The sequence below is a fragment of the Brienomyrus brachyistius genome, chromosome 5, assembly GCF_023856365.1.
Source record: "Brienomyrus brachyistius isolate T26 chromosome 5, BBRACH_0.4, whole genome shotgun sequence".
Lineage (NCBI taxonomy): Eukaryota > Metazoa > Chordata > Actinopteri > Osteoglossiformes > Mormyridae > Brienomyrus > Brienomyrus brachyistius.
In genome coordinates this window covers 34,532,839-34,547,864 of record NC_064537.1, presented here as the reverse complement: position 1 = coordinate 34,547,864, position 15,026 = coordinate 34,532,839, and the positions used below count along the sequence as shown (strand labels likewise).

Sequence of the window (15,026 nt, the reverse complement as noted above, 5' to 3'; positions counted from 1 at the left end):
TTTCTCTGTCTTTTGTTCTCCCCGCATGCCCTGCCTGCTGTGTCCTGCCCTGTTGTGTCCTGCCCTGCTGTTCCGCCTGCCCTGTCTGTCATGCGTGTCCCATCGACCTGCCTTCTCCTGCCTGCCCTGCCTGCTTGCCCCGTTCTGCCCTGCTGTCCCATCGACCTAGTTCCTCCCTTCCCATCGTCGCCTCGTCTCGTCCCTTTGTGTAAGACTGACTTCCTTCGTTTCGACCACTCTCTTGGATTGCCCCTTTGGATTTGTTTGCTCCCAGTTCACCCATTACACCAGTGTGTAAAAGCATCATGGGGTCTACCTCCTCTTTTATCACTGGACATCACAATTTATACATCTTTTGAATTTTAATATAACAAAAAATCAGAAAGCACCTTTTCTATATTAAGTCAGTTTCTTTAATATTTTACATACCTTGACAATTAAGTTTATGTCATCGGACTTGCGGCCACATGTGTTGGACACTCGGGTGAGGAGAGGGGCGGAGCTGTCAACTGATCACCACCTAGTGGTGGGTTGGCTCTGCTGGTGGGGGAGGAAGCCGGTCAGGCCTGGCAGGCCCAAACATATAGTGAGGGTATGCTGGGAACATCTGGAGGAATCCCCTGTCAGTTTGGCGAGGACATGGAGATTGACTTCCAGACGGCTTCGAAGAGATTCTGGTCCACCATCCGGCGGCTCAGGGTGGGAAAGTGGTGCAGTGTCAACACTGTTTATGGTGGGAATGGGGGGCTGCTGACCTCAACTCGGGATGTTGTGGGAAGGAATACTTCCTCAATCACACCTACATGCCTTCCAATGAGCAGAGTCTGGGGACTGATAGGTGGACTCCCCTATCTCTGGGGCAGAGGTCGCTGAGGTGGTTAAAAAGCTCCTCAGTGGCCGGGCCCCGGGGGTGGATGAAATCCACCCAGAGTTTCTCAAGGCTCTGGATGTTGCAGGGCTGTCTTGGTTGACACACATCTGCAGCATCGTGTGGACATTGGGGGTGGTGACTCTCCATTGGCAAACCGGGGTGGTGGTCCGCCTCTTCAAGAAAGGGAACCGGAGGGTGTGTTCCAACTATAGGGGGATCACACCCCTTAGCCTCCGTGGTAAGGTCTATTTGGCAGCCCTTGAGAGTAGGGTCCATCGGATTGTCGAACCTCGGATTTAGGAGGATCAGTGTGGTTTTTGCCCTGGCCGTGGAACAGCTTTTGCCCTTAATTACGAAGAATAGTCCACTATACTCCCAGTGCTGATTGTAAAGGTACAAATTGTTGAGAACCTTGTGCCTTTGAATGATTCAGAGTGAACCACAGTTAAGGCACACCAAGGAGAATGGTACATATTAAACACATCACTATCAAGCAAGGAATGTGGATCCTGATCCCAGTTACCTCCAATGTAGACATTTGTCTGTTCACCTTGCAGTCTCTGTCAATACAGAATAACCACAGATGCTGAAAACATAGATATCTGGAAGTCAGTCTGTCTCTAAGAGGATATATTATTTTAGGAAACCCTTAAGTCATCCTGATGTAAACCAGGGATGGCAATGAAGTTTTGAAACTTATTTTGGGTATGACTTACCATTAAAAAGCAAGAGAACACATGAAAAGTATTACCACTCCTGCCTAGGTAACTGTAGACTGGAACACCATGAGGTTCAAAGGCTCTTCTGCTATCATTTGCAATGGGCAAAGTAATTACTGCTCCAATTGAAAATGGAAGACAGTGACAACACAGGAAAATAATTTATTCTAAAGAGGTAAACAGATCTTCAGGGGGCTAATGTGCCCCCTCCCCCCACCTTTGGAATGTGATGTACAGTATGGCACTTTACATGAACTCAATTGAAGTGATGCATCACAAAAAGTTATTCAAAATGATTTGTAAATGATTTGATAATGGTTGTTAATCCTGGTCCTGGGAGGGTGTCTCTAAATGTGTTCCTGCTTAACTCTTAATTAAGATACTTTTGTTAGTACTGCATTATTACTGTAACTACATATGGTACAGTAAAGTACTGTACCAAAAGCCGACAAGCTGCTGAAGGCGCGCCATGTTTTCACGAGTGTCACAAAGTTGTACATGCACTCATTACGAACAATTGTATTTATCCTGAATTTTTCATATAACAAACTTTATGGTAGTTCGTTCATGAGTACGTAGTGTTTGTAAGTCAGATGTTCATAATCCGGGGTCTGCCTCTACATTTTTTTCTTTTACAAATAGTCAGACAGCTACTCCTGCAGAAGTAAATATCAATGCTATAGAAGATGATTAAGAAATGGTGCTATAACAAAACAAGCCACTTCTTGTAGTCCCCAGGAGTCAAGTCTGTTGGATCCAGTCAAGATCCATATATAAGAATCACACTGCCACTGATATCATAAAGGCATATTCAGAATCCAGGTGCTTTAAGAGATTGAGAGAGGAACTCTACCACTGGGCCAGACCTTCATTTTAGGTAAGCTGCACTTTGGTTTAGCCAAGGCCATTCACTAAGGTGCCAAGGGGCAGGAAACAAAGCACTCTCAGCCTGTGGTGCCCTCTACATCCACCCCCCAGGCACACGGATGTGCATCTGTACCTCTTGGGAGAGATGCTGCACCTATTAGCCTGCAAAAGCATTGAGAGAATATGAATAGGGAATTCACAGTGTTGGACAAAGGCAAAACACCCGGGTTCACAAAATTTCAAAATCCCTCTTAGCCCTTCAGGCAGGCACCTTTCAGATTTTGTTAGGCCAAAAAGAATTTAACTCGCCTGAATAAAAAAAGCCAATTTATTAATGTAGAATGTTAGATGTAGTTGAAAAATCAAAAACATTTATTTTCCAAACATAAATATCATCAATCATACATATATTATTCAACAATCAAGTAAAAATAATCAGAATCAAATCACCATAAATATGCATTTGGTTTTAACTGAACTGAAAGTTGTATGAACAATATGATGAATTTAAACATGAATCGGGCTACATCCAATTCTGAGGCTGAGGACTCTTTTCCACCGCACTAGGTACCGTATATTTGGTAGGGTACTTTCAATACTTTCCCTTATCCATTGATTTCTGGTCAAGTACCAAAAGGCATACTCATGGGGTACTTTTTTGGTATTTCAATATGTTGGGGTGAGACTTGAAACGCTTTGTTTGTCGACTGGTTACACAAATAGCCTGCCTCTTTAACACAATACAACCACCGTCGTGAAAAGGTTGTGAACTCAGAACACACCAATAAACAAAGTAAAAACTATATATATACTGTGTGTATATATACTGTGTGTGTATATATATATATATATATATATATATATATATCCAAGCTTTAATTGTGACAGCATGACAAGAAATAAAGTATATAAATAAAGCAGGACAGCACTGTACTGCGAAATTTTCAAATACTGCAATAACACTACTTTCAAATACTTCTGTATATGAGAGTAAGCTGGCTGCGAAAAATTAACAGCAGAGGTTAACAGCCCCGGGATGTGGGGCTACTGATTCTGCGAGCACTGAACACCATAATTGGATATTTTGTCAAAACCGAGTTATGACCAAAAGCAGGCCTCTTACGTTCTGTTTTATTGTTTATCTGCCTACTACACACAAGGGTGGATAGTAATAAATAAATAAATAAATAAATAAATAAATAAATAAATAAACAAATAACTCGGAATCACTGTCAAAGTAGTGACTCTATTTTGCCTTTGAAGGGCAGCATAGATGGAAATGGGCCAGAAACCAAGGAAATCTGAGGGCAGAGATAACAAGGAATCTGGTACAAAAGGTATATGCTATAACTAATGCTACTGCACTGCCGCCAGCATGACTGGAAGTTAAGTGCCAGACCAACTGATACTGTTCTCTATACCAAAAACACAAGCAAATACAAGAACACGATATATGTTTTTTATTGTCACGCCCATGCAGGCGGGACCCACCATGCGCAACATCATTAATGATTAGCGGACTTTCAAAAGGAACCGAGAAGCCGAGGTACAATGCGAAGTATTGTGCCAAATGGTCTTGAGCCGGACCGAGTGTCTTTTGTCTGCCCTCTTTCCCTCACCAGGTCTGTCTGCCCAGTGTGTGCTCCTTACCTGCTCCCTTTCCTTTTCCCAAAACCGCTCCCGAACTTGACCTGCTTCCCTTGCTGAGACCGGCACGTCCCGTTCCCGCTCCCCCATGTGTTCGTGTCCCGTGCTTCCCTGTAGGACAGACCCTTTGGCTACTGACCCCCGCTTACGTCTACCGACCCTGCCTACCGCTGATCCTTGCCTGTACCTATGCCCAGATCACCCCATTAAAGCCGGCTGTTGCCCGCATTACTGGATCTGTGTTTTCCTTTCCGGACCAGTATCACATTTATTAAGCTCACTGGCTCACTATGCATCCACGCAAATGCCAAAAGCTAGCTTGGCACTACTTACTGGGTAATGATCACATCTTGACACTACAAATTAGTGATACTGGCAAACACAACACGAGTCATGATGCAGAAAATCTAGCTTGACAAAAGGCAGACAGAGAACTCTAACGACGATGAAATGAGGAATATGTCATCAGTCTGAGAAATACGTTACTGGTGGGTAGTTGCCAAAAAATGGATTAGCGTAAATTGGTAACAGTGGTGATGGCATAGCAGAATAATTACAATTTATAGTAACAGTAATAATTTTTATGTAAAACTTCAAAGCTAAAATAATGCTCCAGACTGTGTGTTAAAACTAGTATTTGGCAGTATTACAGGATTACTCACACAATATGTTGTGTCTTTATGTTAGCTAATAATTAAAGAACACAAATGGTTGTGTATATTAAAGTTCAAAAAAGCTCTTGCAGCATAAGCATCTTTTAATAGCTTGAAGTTCTAAGCAGGTTTTACACATGAATATGTGAGTGATGTATTCGATAAACTGCAAGAAGGATAACCTGAATTCTTATTTTCTTAAAGCCTGACATGTCAGAAGCTGCAGAACACGGGACATCAGAAAAAGAGTGGACCTTAATGGTAGCATCAACATATTCTGGGCCAGATGCAGCCCATTCTCACCACGCCCTACTGGAATGCACTGGTGTTAACAAGCTACCCTGTATTGAGCAGCAGAAGTGGAGCCAAGATGACTCCGACACAGCCAGCAGGCTCTGCATATAAATGTTTAAGTGGATTTACATGCGTGATGTCATACATTAAATTATATTTTAGTTATGAGAACATGTTTTCTGAAATGTGAGTCAGAAAAAACAAGGCCCTGACTTTTTCAAGCTCACAAAAAACAATGCACAATGTGCAGAAGGAGTTTTGACAGATTAGTCCATTTCTCATGGCACATGAATTACTCTGTACAAACCTACTGAAAGAAATCTCCAGCACAAGTTTAGCGTTGCAGCAAGATTCAACAAGTCTGCAGACTGAGGAATTCAAAGCTGGTTCCATGTGGAGACCTGTATCGCATGCATTCTTCATGAAAAAATAGATGTCTCAGGATAACCTGTTCATTACCTTAATATGTATACATTTTCCTTTTCCAAAGAACAACATACCAATGCATACGAGAGATTCACACGGTATAGTAACCCAGCTCAAATGTCAAAGGCTCAGTGGAGATCGAGAAAAACTCTAAATTTTACATTACAAAGTAGGAATGGCAGTGTGTCTGACTTTCAAATGAACAGAGATAAACAAATAAAAAAATAAATAACACAGAGTAAACCAGGAAAAGGACTCACCTGCACTGGAGAGATGATGCATCTCTGCCCATGTCCACTTTGCTGCCATTGGTAATTTTTTGAGGAAGAATGTGCTGTCCTTTGTCCTCATCCTGCAACAGGGCATCAGGACATGCTTTATGTCCTGCACTACTGCTTGAGGGCACCACGTCCATCTCCAGTGTGATCCTATCAGCCTCACAGACATCTGACTTTGGCTCTGTGCCTGCAGTGTCCAAGGCTTCCCTTTTGTCCTTCCTTACATATTTCGAGGGAAGTTCTTCCGTGTTACCATAGCGTTCCGCCAGCTCTCTCCTCCTCTCTGCCTTGTACCTTGCGATCCGCTCAGCTTTGGATTCCGTGGCTGTGTTTTCCATGGCACCCAATGAGTTTTTTCCTGGATTCTGTCCCTGGAGTGAGTGGAACTAGTTATTCCAGAAGTTTCAGAGCACTTAGTACTCAAAGGGCCCAACTCAGATTCGCAAGCAGTACAGAAACTCAAAGTTGACACGAAGAAAGGCCCTGAGTGCAGTGAAAACTTCAGCGTCTCGCTCCTGACAGGCTGCTCATTCCATTACAGCAACCACAATGCTGGAACAAAGAGGAAAACACAATTAGCAAAGCACATTACGTCAGCACACTATGTATCCATTCCATGTCACTGTCGCTGGCAAAGTGAAGCTGATAGTTTTGAGTCTGTCTGAAATTCTTTGCCAGTCTCCCAGTCAAACGAGAATTTACACTGTAAACCCAGTCTAGTGTAAATAACCAGGAATTGCTGACCTTATCACTAAAGTTGCACCACAACTCTCTTCCCACACAGTTTCTGGGATTATTCCTTGTAAGGGCTTCCTGATCAGGTTAACTAAAAACAAAGGTGGAGACTTGGGGCTGACTCGTGGTCTGCTTATGTTCCATGCAAAAATAAAAATATAATACATTTCATGTTATTAAACGTTTATTAAGCTATAAACATAAATCGAAAACAGAGTCCAAAATTTTACTATATTACTAAACTTCCATTGTCTAAACATGGTCAGAAAAAATGTGAGCTCCCACCAATCATTCCAAACCAATGTCACCTCACCTCACGCAAAATAACGTTGTGACTATACCCCATTCTTAAAGTGACAGACACCCATTACACACATTATTAAACAGAAATGAAAATACTAAGACATTAATAACAAAATAAAACATAAGTAAATATTATACTAAACTAAATTAACTCCTAGGAGACATCTGGCTCCTACAATAACAACTCCTAATTGTTCTAATAATGAATTGTCATATCGCATTTATGCATGAGTCTGTGTCCAATGATGAAGCCACCTCGTCATGCACAAGCTGTCAAATAGGTGAATATAACACCATATTCTTAACAAGCCTTCTTCCGCGTTTTACCTCAAATAGTCTGAAATAATCTACAACAGCTCTGGTGAAGGGAGAATCATCTGGGATTACTCGATCCTATGGTCAGATCAGCCATTAATTGCTTCTCAACCATTCCATGTAAGCGATGACATGTCACACACTTTGAGAAGACCTTTCAAATAGCAGCATCAGCACTAGGAATCCAAAATCTCTGTTGCAATTCAGACAGCATATTATTACGACCCCCATGCCCAATTTTCTCATGTATCTGTTGGAGAATTAGATTAACAATGCTTAAGTCATTAGACAAAATGACAGGCTGCTTACTATTCTCTGGTAGGGCTGTATGATATGACGATATATATCAGATGACAAAATAAAAACGTCTATCGTTTAATATAACCATTCATTTTGTGGCGTCGCAAAACACACAGTTTACAGCAACATTTTTTCATCGATTGAATGACAGTTTGCAAGGTTACATGCCATAACATGGGATGTGACACTTGTATGGAAGTTTTTATTGAACTTTATTATTTGTAACCCACAGAACACAATCCACAAATTAATCCCTCCTATTAATTTGCAGATTTTTGTCCAGTTAGTACTGCTACAGAGCCTCTAAGAGGTCTAGGTGGGAAAATATTTTTTGAAATCCCACAACACTTGCCATTCACCGTCTGTGACTTTAAGAAAGATAGCTGGGCTATTGATTGTGAAAAGGGTTCTGCATTTTTGTGGATCACTTCCCTTCTATTTTGGATCATGTTGCATTTATGACCTCGCTCTTTTTATTTGCAGATTTTTATCCAATTCCTATTGCAGCTGATCTGTAGAAAAAAATCCAAAAATATCAGGTGCAGCCATGATAATTATGTATCATCAGGACATGAGATAACTTATATCGGGATATGAGATTTTGGTCATATCGTACAGCCCTATTCTCTGGCATAGCTGCCTAATACGCCTTCCACTGATTTGGAATATACCATCTTGTGGCACAGGGTTCAGTTTATACAAGTGGCTATCGCGTTTCTCATTCTGTCCTTCAAGTAGAGCTGAAATCTCATCAGAGTACTTCTCTTTGTGACAAAATTTGATTGTAAATTTCTGCTTATCTACTGAAATGCATGTATGGATCAGTTTCCATTTGGGTCAGCTGAGCTTGTTGATCTCTGTTTTGGCTGCACACAGCTCAAAGTTTTTGACAGTGACAAAAGTAGGACTTTCAGCTTCAAGGACCAAGCTAGGATTCTTTTCAGCTTTATCCATGATGAGAAGTATGTGATCAGCCTTTTGGAAGGAGTCACATTCGCTTCCATCTCTGTGGCATTCACTGTAACTCGTTTTCTCAGGATTATCCAACATGAATTTTGCATTGGTCACTGGAATTTTTGGCCAGCACTTTACTGAACTGTAAAGGAAATCTGGACCTGACACCCAAGATGTGTTCTTCATGAAATCCTGCACCTTCTTCCTTATAAAGGCGCAGTCAGCTGGATTCTTACTTGAACTAACATGTCTCCACTGTTTAATGTCAGAGTTTTTCAGGATCGCTGAAACTTTGTTTGCTACGAATGTACAGAAATGTGTGGTGTCATTCTGGACATACTTCAGTACCACTGTACTATCAATCCAAAAGAAGAGCTGTAGCTCTCCTCTCAGCATACCATCCATTTTCACAGCTACTTTAGCAGCGATAAGCTCCATACAGGGAATGTTAGGTTGTCTAAGAGGTACCACTCTGGATTTGCCTATCATAACAGCAAATTTGGTTTTGTTATTCATGTTCTGCAATACAAGTTAACTAACTGAATTGAAAAGTGTTCTAAAGTAGGGGGACCAGCTAATCAGTCTTGATATGTTCTGGTGAGTCGTCATCCCATCCGATCTTCAGCTTTGTTAAGTCGTGCAGTATCATCTTTGCCAGTAAGACTACAAGTGCTAGAATGCCTAATGCGTCATAAATTAATCCAACAACTGAAATAAGCCCAATTCTTGAAAAAAAAGACGATCTTTGATCGTGATCTTAAATTTAAATGCAACTGACTCAATGCACCAATTGAGAGCAAGAATTCTCCACAGAGGAAGTTCATCCTGATTAAGGGTTTTATCTCTGCCAGTTCAGCCTTTGGGATAGACTCAAGTATTTTGCGACTGTTACTTAGCCATTTGTGTAGACGGAAACCTCCTCTGGCACAGAGTTCAGTAAGATCTTGACACATCAGTATAGCTGCTTCATCTGTAGCAACATATTTCAGGCAGTCATCCACATAAAAATTCTGAAACACTACTTGTACTACTTTAGCCTTGAATTCCCCAGTGTGATCTTTCTCAGGGCAAAACTGGCACAGAGAGGTGAATATGTAGTCCCAAACAAATGTACAACCATTTTGTATTTCCTCAAGGCTTGGTTGTAATCATCACTTGTCCACCATAGTAATTTGAGTAAATTAGAGTCCTCATGGGGGCAGCATGGTGGTGCAGTGGTTAGCACTGTTGCCTCGCACCACGGGGACCCAGGTTCGCCTGTGGTTTGAGTGTCCAACTGGGTTACATGTGTGCGGAGTTTGCATGTTCTCCCCATATCATCGTGGGGTTTCCTCCAGATACTCCAGTTTCCCCCCCACAGTCCAAAAACATGCCGAGGGTAATTGGAGTTGCTAAATTGCCCGTAGATGTGCATGTGTGAGTGAATGGTGTGTGAGTGTGCCCTGCGATAGGCTGGCATCCCCATCCTGGGTTGTTCCCTGCCTCGTGCCTATTGCTTCCGGGATAGGCTCCGGACCCCCCGCGACCCAGTACGATAAGCGGTTTGGAAAATGGATGGATGGATAGAGTCCTCATCAGGTACTTTGACCTGGTAGAACATTGCTTCCAGATCTACCGTGATCACAATCTTATAAAAAGCTTTTTGAGTGGCTGTGTGGCTCTGTAATAACCATATGCAAACAACTTCTTATTAGCTTTCTAGGCTCACCACTAGTAAACTGCTCTGAAAAGTAAAGACAATCCTTAAAGCATTCAGTGCGGGATTCCACTCCATGCTCAAAAGCCCTTATGAAGAGTGTAACTTAGAGGATCACCACTGAAAATGGGGGTGTCTAATGATGGCAAGGTCATCATTCGTTGTTGCTTCACCATGAACTTGGCAATGCTATTCTCGCATGCCATGACACTACAGAGCATTTCTACTGCATCTGTAGATTTATGTGTCCTGGAGGTGAATGGCCTGGATGCTTTATTTCCACTTTCATTATTAATTATTGGTAGAAATCCAGAGTCAATAGTCATCTCATGTGCAGGAATTACATGAGATAAGTAATCATTTTAAAATCATTCCAATACCGTGAGTTTAACATCTGAGATGGCAATAGCAGTTTGCAGCTCAAGCTGTTCTTTTTTTGCTTTAAACTCTGCCTCCTGACATTTGATATCTTTTCTTTGTTTAAGAGCGGCAGCCTTTGCAGCCTTTGTGGCTCTCTCCACCTCAGCTTTAAGTTGCGCAGCAGAGGCACTAGACAACTTAACTTGGGGCCATACTACGAATTCTGATCTCGGCTGAACTCATGCTCCTGCATTAGTTGTTTTAAAGAGTCATTTAACTTTCCAAATGCATTCTGGTAATCTAATTTTATTTTCTATTATATCTGCTTGCATTACCATCGTCTTCCATTAGCTGCTCAAACTGATTTGCTTGGTTGGTTAGCTGGCCTAGCACTTCTGGCTTGAATCAGCCTGTGCAGTTTACCCTGGACAGCCTTCAATATCATTATCGTTTTTGACCAGCTGGTTCTTCAAAAGCCACTTCCATATAAACTTTGTAGTCATGCAAATACAGTGATCCCCTGCTATATCGCAGTTCAGCTATTGTGCCCCTGCTATATCGCATATTTTTCCCCGACGTGCCGCAGTTCTTTGCTTGTTACGTACCTTGCTTGTGGTCTGATTGTTTTCGTTTTGTTTTAAGCCCTACGATGGCTCCCAAGCATCCTGCATCTTCTAAGCCTTCTGGTAGTAGTGAGCCTAAGTGCCAGAGGAAGATGTTGACCATTCAGGAGAAGGTAAAACTCCTGGATATGATTCAGGAAGGAAAGTGTTATGTGGACGTCGCTCGCCAATATGGCTTCAATGAATTGACGGTACACTAAATCAGGAAGGATGAAAATAATATGAGCCATATATGTTTTTCCATCCATCCATTTTCCAAACCGCTTATCCTACTGGGTCGCGGGGGGTCCGGAGCCTATCCCGGAAGCAATGGGCACGAGGCAGGGAACAACCCAGGATGGGGGGCCAGCCCATCGCAGGGCACACTCACACACCATTCACTCACACATGCACACCTACGGACAATTTAGCAACTCCAATTAGCCTCAGCATGTTTTTGGACTGTGGGGGGAAACCAGAGTACCCGGAGGAAACCCCACGACAACATGGGGAGAATATGCAAACTCCACAGACGTAACCCAGGCGGACACTCGAACCACAGGCGAACCTGGGTCCCAGTGGTGTGAGGCAACAGTGCTAACCACTGCACCACCATGCCGCTCCCCATATATGTTTTTATTTTTATATATTCCATTACATATACAGAGAGAGAGAGAGAGAGAGAGATGTCTGTATATATACACATAATAATAATAATAATAATAATAATGTTACCAATATACTTATTCCACAAACACATTAATAAAAACTACCTAGAACACTGAAAAAATTGCATTTGTTACCTGTCCCCGCTCTCTAATACACTTTACCTTGAAATATATTTTATTAAAATCATTCACAGATGTAATTTTTTTTTGGTTTGTTATGTGACTCCAAATCCCTTCTATGCTTTGGAAATATTTTTTTCATAAGAAATGCATAATATTTAAGTTAAAATACACATTTTAGTTGTGTCCCTAGGCCACAGTCCTGTTACCCTAACACAGTAGTTCTCAAAGTCGGTCCTCAAGCCCCACTGCCCTACTTGTTTTCCTGATATCCCTGCCCCACACAAAAGTCCCAGCTGTCTTTCAGCTTCTGATTACTGGATCAGGTGTGTTCAGTCAATCAACAGTGTGTAGGGCAGGGATAGCTGGAAAACAGTTGCATCAGTTGGATCATCTGAAGGCCATGGGAAGACCAAAAGTAAGTTCCCTCCTTTTTTAACTGTGACCGAGGAGGTCAACCTCAATGTTCTGTCTTGATACCTAAATTAATTCTTAGATTCTTAGAAATGCTTAGTTTTTAAAATACACATTTTTGATAAATCACTAGAATGTGCTCAGTGTTCTCATGCTATTAGCACAGCCACCATGTAGCTATGTTTCATGTTTTTGCTAATTCTATGCTAAAAACTCAGTCCTGTTACTCTTTATATGGGTAAAGTGCCAGTAACAGGAGTGAGTAGAGTCCTCTGGTTTATTTATTTATTAGTGTGAATATTAGTCAGTGTAATACTGATCACCTTTTTTAAGTTTTACGTGCTTTGGACCCTTAATTATTCTATTCACAAGTATAATATGCCTCTAATCATTTCATCTGTATCTTTGCTGTCACTAAACTCGCTACAGCACTGCTTTCATTTTATGGCAGTCTATCTTAAAATGTAGTCATTTTCAGTTCTTACAATGCCTTTGAAAAGTTTGAAAAGATCCATCAAACAGTTTTGAGTTACTGTATTAACTATAAAAGTATCTGTGACTTCACGCCAGTCCCAAAACCATATGTATTCCCTGGTTTTCGGAAACACAACTACTCAGGAGTTCAAATCTAGGAGCTCAGCAGAAAGGCCAGAGAATCACAGACTGGATGGCCTTACAGTCAACTGATTAGAAGACCACAGAACATACTCAAAACCCTTAAGCCTATAGACACCCCCTATCAAGATCACAGACTCCAACTCAAAAGGTCAAGAAGATCCAAGCATCAGTTCTCAATAAGCACAGAGCGGCTCATTAAATTTCCCTTTGGTGCCCCAAAATGGACTCATTGCCCACTCCAACTTAGTCCTTAATACAGAGAGGCCCCACAGTGTTTACATTCCAGACTGGGGGTGGGGGCAGTAAGGATACAGCTTTACACCACAGAGGACTGCTGGGTGGGGCTGTCATCCAGGGTCAGAGTCTGTTTATATAATGAGGAAGAATCATAAAAGTCCAAGGCACAAGTTAATCAACGCATCTGGGAGCCCATATGCAGCGGGGCAGAGGCAGCCTAGTTTCTGGATACTTATCAGTATTTCTGGGATTGGTAGGGGTTCCTCTCATTGGTTATTCAAGCCTGCAAACTGCTACACCACAAATAATAAACAAAATGTGGATTTTTTTCCCCCCGTCCCCTCAGGAAAAACAGAAAGGGGTCAAGCCCTCTCACACCAGAGGGATTATATATGAGAGCAACATGACCCACCAGAAGAGTAAATACAGCTGAAAAAGCAGACATGGTTTTGCAAAACAAGTCAGCCAGGCAAAGATATACACTGAGAACAAGCAACATTTTACAATTTTGAAACTTCAATGAAATAATCCCTCAAAATGTCAGTCGCAGCAGAGACTGTAATAGGTTTAGGTTTTACTTCAGCATCTGTATTCCTTTTGTAGCCCTCCTGTGAAGTTGATATTATTAAAAACATACATTTTTTTTCCTTTGTGGTGTTCAAATGAACACAGTAAATCAAATTAAATTTAACATAATAGCTAAAAAAACAAAAAACTCTCAGAACAAAAACCCAGCGATTCATATCCCATCCTAGATTATTTATAAAAAAAAACTAAAAGTACTTATTCCATAGGTAACAAGGATCAACGTGTCACTGATGTCAAATTGATGCAAAAAAAAAAAAACATACCTGCATTAAAATCAAATGAATGCTTGTATAGAACTCACACGTTCTGGTGCTGCATACACATACAAGAGTGTTTTCACCCATATTCATAGTCAAAAAAGTAAAAATCAACCCACTTTTACACAGTAAGCATACTTACTGTCCAAAATGCTTGCGTTAAAATAAATCTCTCATTCCAAATGCCACTTTGGACTCAATTACTAGAGAAGTACCACCCCTTAACTGACATGTCCTGTGAATATGATAGTATCATGCCCTTTTGTAACTTGTAGACGTTCGTTAAATTGTCCTTCTTGCTAGTGTCTCAGCAAAAACATTCCAAAACCATTCCCAGTACTATCTTTTGTGAGCTCTTTCATTCCATAAAAATTGTCCCACCTCTCGAACAGGAAGCCCTGTCCCCTGTTTCTCAGTGCATTCTGGACCTTTGATAATGTCCCAGCTGGCATGAATGGAGTACTCTAGGTAGGGGAATTTTGTTTTGTGGGCTCCTCTACCACCACACCTAATAGTTTTGGTTTTGTTTTGATAGCTTTTGTCCAATTTACATGCATCAGCAAAATGATATCACATAACCAAAGGAATGCATGTATTTAATATATACATCTGTTTTGTTCAGATATGGTGCAAACACTATTAGAGTGGTTACTGTTCTCCCATACCCTTTTAAAATATAATTTCATGCATTTGATTGCAAGTCTGTTGTGGTTTCTGAAAACAATTTCCCAGCTTGTTATAACCTGTAAAAAATGAAGAAATCAGCTGTCCAAAACTTTTTCAAAACAGCAACACAGAGCTCGAAGTCATGGCTCAGAAGAGAAAATTGTGAGTGGTCAGCCTCCAGCTGTGGGAACGCCCTTGATTTTCCTTGCTGTTCCAGCTAGAACAGGAAAAATGAATAGTCCCCATGCCCAAATGCTATCAAGCACTCCACCTAACATATACACAGAAAAAAGGATCAGCTGGACAATGAGCTGGCCTTTCAATGTTTGTCAGCAGCAAAATAGGCAACGTGGTGAATGCCACTCAATCATAAAGTAGTACAATTACCAAACAAAAGAGGTAATTACTAACCAAAAAAGGTAAAGAATATGTGAATAT

At 41.3% G+C, this 15,026-nt stretch overlaps 1 protein-coding gene across 7 annotated transcripts in view; it reads right to left on the bottom strand.

Annotated features, from left to right (window-relative positions):
- LOC125741778 (supervillin-like) overlaps positions 1-15,026 on the bottom strand; it is an 81,146-nt gene that overhangs the window by 45,408 nt on the left and 20,712 nt on the right. For 6 of the 7 annotated variants that reach the window (XM_049013090.1, XM_049013089.1, XM_049013093.1 and 3 more), the window contains one exon: positions 5,738-6,307. In XM_049013090.1, the coding sequence (XP_048869047.1) occupies positions 5,738-6,093 (356 nt within the window). In that variant the 5' untranslated portion in view covers positions 6,094-6,307. Of the gene's footprint in view, positions 1-5,737; positions 6,308-6,499; positions 6,520-15,026 lie in introns of those variants that run through there. The other variant, XM_049013091.1, reaches the window with a different exon arrangement.